The sequence below is a fragment of the Aulostomus chinensis genome, chromosome 24 (assembly GCF_037954235.1).
Source record: "Aulostomus chinensis isolate RoL2024-O1b breed Wild chromosome 24, RoL_Achi_v1.0, whole genome shotgun sequence".
In the NCBI taxonomy this organism is placed as follows: Eukaryota; Metazoa; Chordata; class Actinopteri; order Syngnathiformes; family Aulostomidae; genus Aulostomus; species Aulostomus chinensis.
In genome coordinates this window covers 14,211,286-14,223,530 of record NC_141343.1, presented here as the reverse complement: position 1 = coordinate 14,223,530, position 12,245 = coordinate 14,211,286, and the positions used below count along the sequence as shown (strand labels likewise).

At 45.5% G+C, this 12,245-nt stretch overlaps 1 protein-coding gene across 6 annotated transcripts in view; it reads right to left on the bottom strand.

Annotated features, from left to right (window-relative positions):
- Positions 1-4,028: 4,028 nt before the first annotated feature.
- Positions 4,029-12,245, bottom strand: part of clcn5b (Cl-/H+ antiporter 5b) — a 30,049-nt gene continuing 21,832 nt past the window's right edge. For all 6 annotated transcript variants that reach the window (XM_086196987.1, XM_086196989.1, XM_086196988.1 and 3 more), the window contains 4 exons: positions 11,926-12,075; positions 11,545-11,650; positions 10,486-10,702; positions 4,029-6,542 (listed from right to left, as the gene is read on the bottom strand). In XM_086196987.1, coding sequence (XP_086053113.1) covers positions 6,452-6,542; positions 10,486-10,702; positions 11,545-11,650; positions 11,926-12,075 — 564 coding nt within the window. In that variant the 3' untranslated portion in view covers positions 4,029-6,451. The remainder of the gene's footprint in view (positions 6,543-10,485; positions 10,703-11,544; positions 11,651-11,925; positions 12,076-12,245) is intronic.

Below are 12,245 nucleotides of genomic sequence, written 5' to 3'. Positions count from 1 at the left end.
GTGACTTTAATCAAAATTGAAAAGTAGCAACAGAGAGAAAAATAACATGGATTTTGCGGCCATAAGATCTGACCTGTTCCCTAAATGTAATGGACTTGTGGCTGCGAGGTATAACTGGCTCCCTCAATCAGTGTGCCAGATGCATGATGGGAAGTCAACCAGGCCATTTGCATAAATACCTACATTTTAATAAAAGTAAGCTGGCTTCCGAATCAGCGAGACTACAAAGAGAATTCAGCGAATCTGTAATGAATATTTTCAAAGACGTGTCACCTTTAATCAATCCAGAACTGGCAAAGAAGAAGAAGAAGAAGAAGGAGAAGAAGAAGAAAAAGAAGAAGGAGAAGAAGAAGGAGCCTTACACTGAATGAAACAGCATTATTTTTCTCACAGTGGTGAAAGGTCATTTGTGATTAGCAGGATACACAAGCAGCGGCGGAGACAGCGAGCTCAAGCTGTGGGAACCTCCACCTTTCTAACCTCAGGTGAGGCCAAGAGGGCAACGGCGTGGCGAGGATTGCGTTACATTCTTTCAAACACAAACACAGCCGCTCGCTCCTAAGTATTTGCCAGCTGCGTCCAGCCCTCGGGAACACGCACACGCACGTCATCTTCCCTTGTCGTCTCTCTTCGCTTACCCTCACACAGAAAGGTAAGCCAGGAGAAGAGATCTGACACTTGGGTGGGTGTAGGGTGACACCTTGAATTGGCCTATTACCGCATCGAAAATGTTTGTGGTGCTCGGTAATGGTGCAGCGAGACAATAGCGGGCCTGGGAACTGGACAACCGGTAGGACAGAGAAGCAAATGCAGTCAAGGCAACACGTCTAAGAGGACACGGGAACAAGTTCCCGATGCAAGAAGCGAGGTAAAGCGGAGAGACCGAGGGATGAGGACAATGTGTGGAAGCGTGCGGGAGGTTTGAGGTGTGAGAAAAGCAGACGCCACGAGCAGGTCGGTAACTCGAGCCCCATGTGAAGTCCCAGCCACAGGAACTGAGCTCAAGAATACACTGAGTCATTACAAGTCAGCTACAATGTGCTCACATTCCCCACACACACACACACACACACACACACACACACTAAGTCCGTCCACACGGGAATGTCACTTCTCTGACACACAGCCGCCACAGCGCTAAAACTGAATCCATGTGCAGGTCTGGATTCCTTCTCACAGAGATTATGTGGCCACAAACAAGTCGTGACTTGACGTCGGAGACGGTGATTCAAGACTGAGTGTGAGACACCTGCGATCAAACACTCACTGTCTAGAACGGTGGACCCCAACACGTGGGGGTTCTGATGTGGGCCCCTCAGCCCCCGGGGGACCCTCGCTGACACAACAGAGCACTGGAAAAAAAAAAGGCCTTGGGACTCCGTGATTACATTTAACGTGTTCCTGGAAATAAGAACTGAAACAGACGTCAATACTTTCTGACAACCCAGATTGAGATGAAGTGTAAACTAGAGATGCCACGTTAGCGTTGTTTGCTTTTGTTCGCCACAGTGACCTCTGACCGCCAATCACCAACCACCACTATCCTTCAGTCCCCGTGAATGTTTGTGGCAAATCTTAGGAATTCCCTCCCGGCGTCCCAGAGGTGTCCCCACATGTTAGGTGACCTTCATCCTCAAGTCCCAGTGGACATTTGTGTCAAGTTTCAAGAAAATTCCTTTCAAATTTTTTCCTCAAATATCCTGTAAATGTCCTGTGACGGTGACCTTTGACCCCCCAAAATCTTTTTTGGCAATGACCTTGACTTTAACTACCAAGATCTTTTTTTTTTTTCATTCTGGAGTCCCAGTGGAGGTTTGTCCCACATTTGAATAAATTCCATCAAGGCGTTTTGAGACAAAGCATTTATGGCCCGTGACGCTGACGTTTGACCTTTGACCACCCAAGTGTTTCCAGTTCATCCCTCAGTCCCGGTGGATGTTTGTGGCAAATCTTAAGAACGTCACGCGACAGTGACCTCAGCCTTGGGCCATCAATATTGTTATACTTCACTTCACGTCCCGGGGGACATTTGTGCTAAATTGCAAGACACTCCCTCAAATATCATTTACATGTCACGTGACAGTGACATGTGACCTTTGACCACCAAATTGAAATTGAGAATGGGACCAAATATCAATAGGACATGGTGACCCATTTTATGCTAGCTTTTATTAAAACAGCACCCTTTCACATGCTTACTGTATGCGTTTACTGCTGCGAACATCCACGCCATTCTTGCCTTTTAAGGTCGTATTTGCCAGCTGCTCTGCGATTCCTACGTCTAATTCTAATCAGTTCGCTCTTCAATCCGAGCGGACGTGTGTGCCAAATCCTGAGAAAGTCACTCCAGAGATACTGGATTCAAGAGAACAGGATTTCGGAGCCAACTAACGCCACAAAAACAAGAACAACCATCCTGGTCAAGGGTGTCCGTTCCCAGTAGACACCGTCCATTTACTGATGATACCCTCTTATACCTTGCTAATGCAACTGGTTTTTTGTTTTTGTTTTTAATCTACCTTTTTGGGGGTGGCAAATTTAAACATCTTAAAGCACTCCATTAATGAATGACTAACGATGTAGCTGGAGTGATTAATGCTGCTGACAAGCTCTGGTAATGGTAAATAGAGGGGTTTTCTGCTGTGTAATTAACGACATGTGGCCACTGAGTCACTGGAGCTCAGAGCAAACTGAATCCAACTGTCAGTGACCATCCAGCCAATTGTCTGAAACAAATCAACACAACTGAAAGGATTATTTGTCTGGTAGTAACCTCAGATAGTAAATCACCATGAAGGCTAAACTCATTTATGCAGAGCCGCTTGGTCTTGCAGCACATGTGAGCTGGAGGGATGTATTGATGAAGACGTGACAGCCTGCTGGCGCGCCGCGCACACACCAGTTTAGGCAAAACGCCTCTAGCTTGATAATGTTGCACGTCTTGTTAATCGAGACTTTTTCATGCTGCGACGTACCGATCAATCCTGATGTGATCTTTCCTTTGGACGTCGTGAAAAATGATCAAACTATTTGTCGTAATGGAGCAAAAAGAAAAAAAGAAAAAGAAGAAAGGAGACCAACTCATTCATGTTTCTACCTTTTACAGAAGTAAAAGAGTCTAAAAGCACAAATATGGAAATACGGTCATGTGACATGAGGGCTTTCCGAAGCCATTTTTAAAGAAGATTCTTCATAAAGATCATACTGACAGATTTTTAGTTTTAAATGCATTATTTATTTATGTGTTTATGTTTGAACCATGTTTGTTTTTTGACCAATCAGGGTCCTTTGAAGCAGATGGGGCGTGGTTTACATGTTCAAAACAAGGGTAGCTCGTTGTAGCTGTACTTACCAGAACCGGAGCGTTTCTCCTCTGAAAGAAGAACAAGGGTCGTTTCGTTCTAGCAACTTTTTCTTCGTTCTTCCTACCAACCGGCTTCGCTTCGCTTCGACGTCATTTTGTTAGCCTCTGACGTACAACCAGCAAATCGTCACTTGACTTCATGTTTTTCAAACGGTTCCTTGAAACATCCGACGAACCAGGTTCAAATTCGAGGAGCGGGTTTCGTATAAACGCAGCTGAAAGGAGAACGCTAGCGAGTGCTAACGGTAGGTGAGAAGAGTTTTGAAAAGGTGAAAGCTGCTGTTGAGAACCGACTTCTCCACCATTAAAAACTACTTTCAACCTCCAACTCACCAACACAACGACTCAACTTTTGCTGAACGGCGTGCAAACTAATCAAGCTTCTCCCAAAAGGCCCGGTGAAGGCAACAAAAGGTCACATCAGCCGCAAGTTCTTCTCCTGGCCCTCCGGCTTTTAATAAAGAAGAAAAATCAAGTCAGTGGATAAATGAAACGCAGCGGAGAAGTTTGAGTCACAGGTTGAGGGGGAAAGAAAATTTAATGGTCTCCAAGGTAGCACAAAATATACCGGCACTTTGACCCGCTGAACTTTTGAAGTGCTAAAATAGTCCAGAATAATATTAGTCTGTTCATGAAAGAGGAGCGGGGGGGGGGGGGGGGGGGGGGCTGGACGGCGATGAAACATCTGAAATATTGTAAAACTTGGAACTGCCAATGGGAGAACGTCGCCGGTTCTCGAAGCTTTTAAAGCTGAAACTGATTTAACATCCCATTATTTAAGACTTTGACTTCATCTTCCTCCCTAATCTGACATTTTGAAAACATTTTCTGTGGAACCTAAAGAAACAGAGCTGACAGGATAAAGGTTCTAAACATCAGACGGGACGCGTTGTTTCACTTGATGGATTTACATCGATTCAAAAATCTACCCTGCATCCATCAGGCAAATGTATCAACAACTCCCAGAACATTTCAAGTAATAATAACAATGATGTTTCTCATCGAAATAAATGTCTTCTTCCTCTGTCTCTCAATGGGCTTCTTGGCCTGCTGATGAAAGTGGATGTCATTCCTCGAAAAAAAAAAAAAACCCAACTGAATTCATTTCCTGCCACCGCAACAAGCAGCTTGGCTTTAAAGTGTGTATGATGAAGAGGACGCGGTTGTTGTTTCTTTCTACTGACGTTAGCGTTAGCCGCTCGCACTTTTTCATGGCATGAAAGGCCGGATCAGTTTGAAATATAGCAGGCGGTCACGGATCAAGAGGCAGCAGCCACAAGTTTTCAGTGAGGTAAGGAGCTCCCTGCTGGCAGCCGCGCGCAGCACAAGATCTGATCCGGGTGTCTGACTGAACGATGGGAGGAGGCCGTTATCGCTGGCCTTGCTCATTGAAACGCCACACAGTCGACGCCAAAATCTTAATCTGAAATTGGAGCTAAAATGAAAATCGAGTTCGCTCAGATCCTTTTGTTCCATTATTCAACCACGATAAACTACAAAAATAGAAGTATTTAACTGCAGTTTAATGCCTGTCAGGGTGACCTCAACCGTTCCATCAGAATCTTTTAAGTCTTCCTGGAATCCCAGAGGAGATTTGTGCCAAATTTTAAGAAACTCTGTCTGTTTGAGATTTTCCAGTGACGGGAGCCGACAGTCCCAGTGACTCCTGACCTTTTCCACTCATCCTCCAGTCCCAGGGGATGTTGTCTGTGCAACATAGTTAAGAAATGCCCTCCGAGCGTAAGTGAGATATCACCAGTGTGACATGACCTTGACCTCTGACCACCAAAATCTTCTCAGCGCATCCTCCAGTCCCAGTGGACGTTTAGTCCAATATTAGAGAAATGCCCTCCAACCGTTAGTGAGATCTAGTCATCATGTCAGGTGACCTCCACCTTTCACCATCAAAACCTGTTTGTCATCTGTAAGTCCAAGTGGATGTTCTGCTATAGATGAGACGTAAGCTACACTTCAATCCTGGCGTCCCAGTGGATGTGCGAACACCTCGACATCACCGTACTGGAATCAGACACTTGGGAGTCTATTTTCTAGCTTAAAAACAAGTACATTTGAAACCAAAATTGTATCAAAACAAAAACCCGTTGCTGATTCAATCAAAGATTTGATAGGAGACGTGTGGGATTTCAGGTCATCGTAGGAAAGGAAAACATGACGACGGTCAATCCAAACCTGTGGATCCAAAACAAATGGACACAAACATCCATTGAAGTCAGTGAAATAATTTAGTGGGACAAATCATTTAACATTTACATAAATTATGTGTCACAATTCTGTCTTTAGCGGCTCCCCAGCAGCCCAGGAAGGTCCCGCCCACTCCTCCAGGGGATTTCTGCCAGTTAGCAAGACGACATCAGAGTTCCCAGGCCGGTTCCTGTCTCACGCGCATGACAAAAAACATCTCAGTTCATAAGCTGTCACGGACTCTTTATGGAGTGTAAGATCCTCTTATCACACTCCCGTATCCTCTATCCCGGGGCTACAGGAGCTCTCAAAGAGGGAGGGGGCTGCCGAGCATCCATCAGCCCGGCTCCGAGGGCTCTGTCTGGGCTTGTGTTGGCTCCTACAGCCAGAGGGCAAACATGGAGCTACATAAACTCTCTCTATCTTTCCTGATGTCTTCATTTTTCATCCCGCTGTTCTCTCCTTGTCAGTACCTATAACAGTGGATTAGGAGTTCCCGACTCCATGTTTTTCTCTCCAGTGTGGTAAGACAGAACGCCGACAAATAAAAGAGAACAATTCAGGGGTTGATCTTTGCTCCTTCCAGTTTCTCCGCTGACACTTCCTTTTTAAAAGAGTAGAAAAGGAGCAGATGTGAGATACTGCATCGACTTATTTCTCATGTGTCCTACATCCTTTCTGGGTTGAACGTGAAATTGGGGCCAGCAGTATCAATAAGGGTGAGTCATTGTTTCTGAAAGCTCGGCTGTAGGCTGCCAAAAAAAACGCCTCCATTCGACGCAGGGAAAAAAAAAAGGAAAGAAAAAAGAACCCAGTTCTCCAGTCAAACAGAGCTGCTGCTGCTGGTTTGGAGTCTGAGAGGCAGAAGTGAGGACGATGACGGTGTCAGTTGAAGAGAATGGAGTCGGGGTCTCTGTTGGCGATGTGGGCCATGTGCTTGAGTATGTCCTTCTTGGTGATGATTCCCAGCAGCCTCCTGATGACACGGGGAGAAAGCAGAGAAACGGATTACTTCACATCATTCTTTGTTTGCTTCGTCATGGAAAAGAAGTGACAGAGTACAGCGAGGCCGAGCAGAGCTTTGGCCTCCTATCTCGACACTTCTGGCTCGACCCGCCGTAGTTTGTTTAATATTTTTATGATCGTCTCTGGGGGGAAACGGGCTCGCGGTGGGAGAGATCAGGGCAAAATGAGTAAATGGAGTGGAAACATGAAAGGTTGTGATCTCACCGGCGCCTGTTTATGCTAAAGACAATCGAGAGCATTCAGAGCAGTCCTGATCAAGAGCTAAAGAGGAGGGCAGGAATGTGGAGAAACGGGAACTGATACTTAGAAAAGAGCTGCGCAGACACGAAGTGTGTAAGAATACGTCTGTACGGTCGGAGAAATACGGGGAAACGTCGATGAGGCAGACGACCGATTCCAAAAGATTCAGCAATAAAAAGGGTGACTCAAGCATTTGTATTTCCTGACAAAGAAGGCGGTTGAAGAGCATCAGCTGGATGAAACCGCACCAAAGGGAGCTGCACTCCAGTTTCGTTGTATGCTACCCGATGACAATCAAGGCTTCTGATCTTTGATAAAAGTAGGACTGACTTTTCGGTATCGCGGTGACCCTCAAAGACAACATGAACCATCCAGAAAAGTCCACGGTCTCCCACTACTTTAGGGATGTGACTGTCTGGGAAAGCAGTAATCTGGAAAGGGTTCTCATTTTTTTCTATGCCTTTTCTAGTCGGATCCTGGATGAGTCGCCGAAAAAGATTTGACTCACGTGCAATGATTTTGCCCCCAGGGGTTTTTGTCGGAGCTGGCTTTGAGAACCTTATTCTGGAAAATTAGAACCAGGAACAAAACGAGTAAAAGCCTGAGCCATTTTAGATTGAATACGTTTTTGGAAATCTGAGAGAATGACGCTACGGAACAACTGACAAAACGACAAAGAAGAAAAATGTAGTCATTCAGTTCCTCGACGATTTCCTGCATGTTTGCACTTTTGCTTAATGAGTTCTTCGGTCTAAAATGGTGGGGAACGCGCAATGGAATGAGCAAGTAGCTATCAGCAGCTAAGTAGCAGCTCAGTAGCTAAGCTAATATTTGTCACGCTACTAACTTGCCATCAGAATACTTTCACCAAATGTAACTTATATTAACCTTTTTTTAAGCTGACCAACTCCATGGCTTTGATGTCTTTGATGTATGGTCTTTGACGAAAAAAACGTCCCCATGAGAAATTAACTGACAAAATTTACTTTGGTACATTTACTAGCAACTACACACTGACGAACCAAAAGCATGTACTTCACAGTCCACCCTAACTGGTTTATATGGGATTTTGAAACGTTGCACATTAACAGCAAAAGTGGGGGAGCACAATTGTGGCATCACCTTTTGGTTTTACAGCCTTGAGTTCATTATCTGTCTTTGCCAATTTGGCCCAGAGGGTGGCGTTAGAGAAGAGCGAGGGGTGGATGGTGACCTATCAATCGTGAGTTAGCCACGCCCTAACCAGCTGTATCTACTACGGGAGTCAAAGGAGGACCACAATTTACAAAATCTACATCCTACTGCATTGGAGAAGGCTTGAAACTAGCGACTAAGACATAAAGCTGCTTCAGGATCACATTTACTGAGGTCATAAATCCAGTGAGAACAGTCATACATGATGCGCCCCCTGCTGGCTACCAGAAAGAAGTGCAGGATCGCAGTCTGGTGAAAATGTCGAGGGATTCTGTGGTTTTGGTTCTTATTAACTTTTGTCCTAATTCTGCTCTCGTGGACGAGTCTGTTTTCCAAAATGAACATTTGAACTGACAAAAAGAAAAGCAGCAGCAAAACCAGCAGGGGAGGAATATTTTTATACTCCAAAAACAAATGATGCCCAGTGAGTAGACACGTAGGATCCGACTCCAGGGAACTTCTGTGGGTTTTGTTTACAGCGGCTGATACTTATTTGTTCTCCTCGCAGATTTGGTTTGAATTACCGCTGATGTAACAAGTTTGCCTCACCAGGGGCGGCTCATCTGTTTAAAGCAGATGAAGATGTACTTAATGGATTCAAACTGTGTGCGACTGTAACTTTGATTACTTGCCTGCGTTGCATTGTTGACATTTGATTCATCCACCACACGATCACACACTTTGAGGACAAAATGGGCTTTAAATTCTCCAAACACAGATTCAGAACGAGTGAAAGGGGTAACAGAATCACACTGTCAAATCCCTGAACGGTCTTGCCCTGACCCCCCACTGGTCCAACATAAAACCACATGAATCATGGCTTCAGGAGTCATCTGTTCTCACTTGGGTATCTCAGCATTTGAAGCGCTGCTTTGGGATTTGTAATCATCTGAGTGTATGGTTAAACATCCATGTGCGCAGGATAACAGTAGATCTGATAAATCAAAGCTCGAGTTATGCTCCGTTGTCGCATGCATTCAAACTACAAAACAGAGGACAACAGTGGTTCAGCACTGTCCCTGCCCTCTGAAAACGTAGTTTAACAAGACCTGTGCGCTGCCACCAGCTGACCACAGTGACCCTGACCACCAGTCCCTGTTCAGGTCATCCTCGCGTCCCCGTGGATGTTTACGGTAAGGTTCTTTTGAGGTAACACTGACCTTTGACCTCTGAAATCTTTCAGTTCATTTGTGGCAAATCCAAAGGAATTCCCTCAAGGTGTTCAATATATAGCGTATGGATGTGAGGTGACAATGACCTTGACCTTTGACCTCCAGAATTTTTCCCAGTTCATCCTTGGGTCCCAGTGGACATTTACGGAGAAATTTGTTCAAATGTTCTCAAAGTTTTCCAAAAATATCCCGTTTAGAAAATGGGACCAACCTGGAAACGTAACGCCTCCCGTCTACGGCTGTTACAGAGCTGCAACGATTGCATTCAAGGTTGTTACACGCACCGGTCAGCCGTAGCTTGAGCGTCACACGGCGACGATAAAACGACCCCCCTTTACTATCAGAATTTGATCTATTTGGTTTTAGAAAGTCCAAAATTATTGGAGAGGAGGTAAGCAAAATGAACCTCTGGCGCGACAGACACGAACTCCGCACGGATGCGAAATGCTCTTTCACGTTCAATTCCATGTAGAAGTGCGGCACCGCAGCGGTGAGCCAACACCCGACTGAACTACAAGCTATTCACGCGTTGAGGGATCAAATTACTATGATTTGAGCTGATTCTCTCTCCCATTATTCAATGGGAACTGCTGGTTTTGATGACCCCTTGTACCGGAAAACAGACTGAGGAAAATGACTGAATAAGCCTGAGCTGGCAACAAACACTGTTACTACACACTCATAAAAATATACAAAAATCAACCTCCAGATTCCTGGAAGCTGTGTGCTCACACATGTCGGTTCTCCATCTAAACAACTTAAATCTGTGTGTGTGCGTGTGTGTGTGCGCGCTCATGAGAGACAGCAGGGGAAGTGAATCAAAAACTGATGAGCTTTATTCTCACAGGGAGTATCTTCAACCTGAATGTGATTCGCCACACCAGAACTGTCCTTTTGTTATTATAGAGACATTCATCAGGTCTGACAGACGAGCTCATGGTGTTTGGCTGAGCTGGAGCTGGAGAGGTTTTTGAAGACGGCAAGGAAAGTTCTGGTTAATGACTTTGAAATGTTATATCCTGTTTTGAAACGGCTAAATGAGGCGGATTTAGTTTTGCTAGCCCATCTTGTCATCTCTGCATCCTGTGGAGGCACTTGTTTGTCTGCTGATGCATTCACGCCATAAAATAAACCTCAGCGAAACCAAATTTCCTCTGTCCTCCGAGTCCAGGAACCTCTTAAGTACGACTGGACACTCCGGATAAACACGCGCCTCATATCAGTTTTTGCGGCTGATCCTTCCGCCTTTTCCTGTCAGTCATTGTGTTCATTGGCGAGTGTCCTCACCCGTTATGTGTGACCAGGCACTGCCGAAGTCCCAGCTTCCTGAAAATGTCAACGGTGATGTCCATGGGCGTGTGGTCCGTCACTGTGAAGGGACTCAGGTCCATGATGCCCCTGAGACGAAGGGGAGGCGGGGCGTCAGCGGGCAGGGCCGGGGCATGATCGGTGAAAACCACCTGGGATGCGCTGACGATGCCCTCCTGACGCTTTCGGGCATTATCTGGAGAGAAAGGTTGGGATGGAGGATGGGAATGAGCAGAGAAATCAACGGACAATTAAAGGGAGCACAAAAAAATACCATCTTTTTCAATTCAAAAAGGATGCCAAGATTCTGGAACATTTCCAGAAACTTACCAGAAATGTTCCATGGAAAGTTAAGATCAGGAATTTGAGAACTTTTCCACCTTTTTGCAAATGAGTAGGAAGTAGTAAATGGGAATAAGCGGGTTTTATAGTTGAATTTACAGGAATTAACTAGACGTTCTGAGCATCTTCTGCTAAAGAGTTGGAAATGTCCTGTCCGAATAAAGAGGAATGTACGGGAATTCATGAGAACACATGGGAATCAAAGGGAATACATGGGAGCTTAAAGGGAATTACGAGGAATAAACGAGACATTTTGGAAGAGTTGGAAACTGCCTACAGGAATAAAGGGGAACAAATAATAATTAGTGAGATAAAATGGGCATTCGTGATTATTTCTTTGAAGAAGGGGGGGAATTAACAGGAGTTCGTGGTAAATGAAGAGGTTGACGTGGACATGTTGGGGTAGTTTATACTAAATGCATTTAATGGTGCATTCCTCCATCACATGCACGGCTCACGCACGCTGCTGCCAGGCTTTGAGGCCGTAGCAACTGCACTCATTGACAGAACATTCACCTGGTTGTGAGAACGCAACATGTTTATACTGATGTCGGTATAAGACAATGTAAATGCAGTTGGTATCAATCACCCCAAACTTAACAGTTTATTCCTGTTCCTTCTTTGAGTATCCCTGTAATCTTGCCCCCCCAGTGGTTTCCCATAATGGCGTGTAGCGGTACATTTACACACACAGACCTATCGATATAAGCAGATCTCTTCGGAGCACAAATCCCACGAGCCTCTGGGACTCCTGAGAGACGACCACAGGGAAGCCGCTGTAATGAGTGCTCTCCACCAGCGTCTGGGAGGAAGAAAACAGAACGGGGCCGATTATTTTTAGGCTGGTTTTACAAATGCACGTTGTAATATACAACAGCTGCTGTCCAGCAATCTGAAAATGTAAAACTATCAGTCAGACAGAGGTGCAGCGGTTGTCAGGTTACACGTGAGTCGTTTCAGATGCGTCTCTGCTCACTAAATGTGTTTTCACAGGTGTTTTTATCACTCGCTACACTGTGTTTTTCTGTTCTGCCTCCCCATGTGGCAGTGTGTGTGTGTGTGTGTGTGTGTGCATACCTCCACCTCCCCTACAGTCATGCCCTCCTGTGTCAGCACCGCCAGTGACGGGTCCGACCTCCTGGGCCGCATCACATCCACGGCCAGGCTGCTGTGCTCAAACTCCTCTTTGGGCTCCAGGAAGGGGTAGCCGTTCAACCTGATGTGGGCCTGAGCAACACAGAGTAAACATCCTCTCAGGTCCAATTCACATTGAATGTGTTTCGTTGGAGTGAACCCAGAGGAACGGTTCCACTTACTGATGGTCATCTGCCAAAAATATATCAAACTTATAGCATGCAAACAAATCCATAAAAAACTAGAACACGGGGCTTAACTCA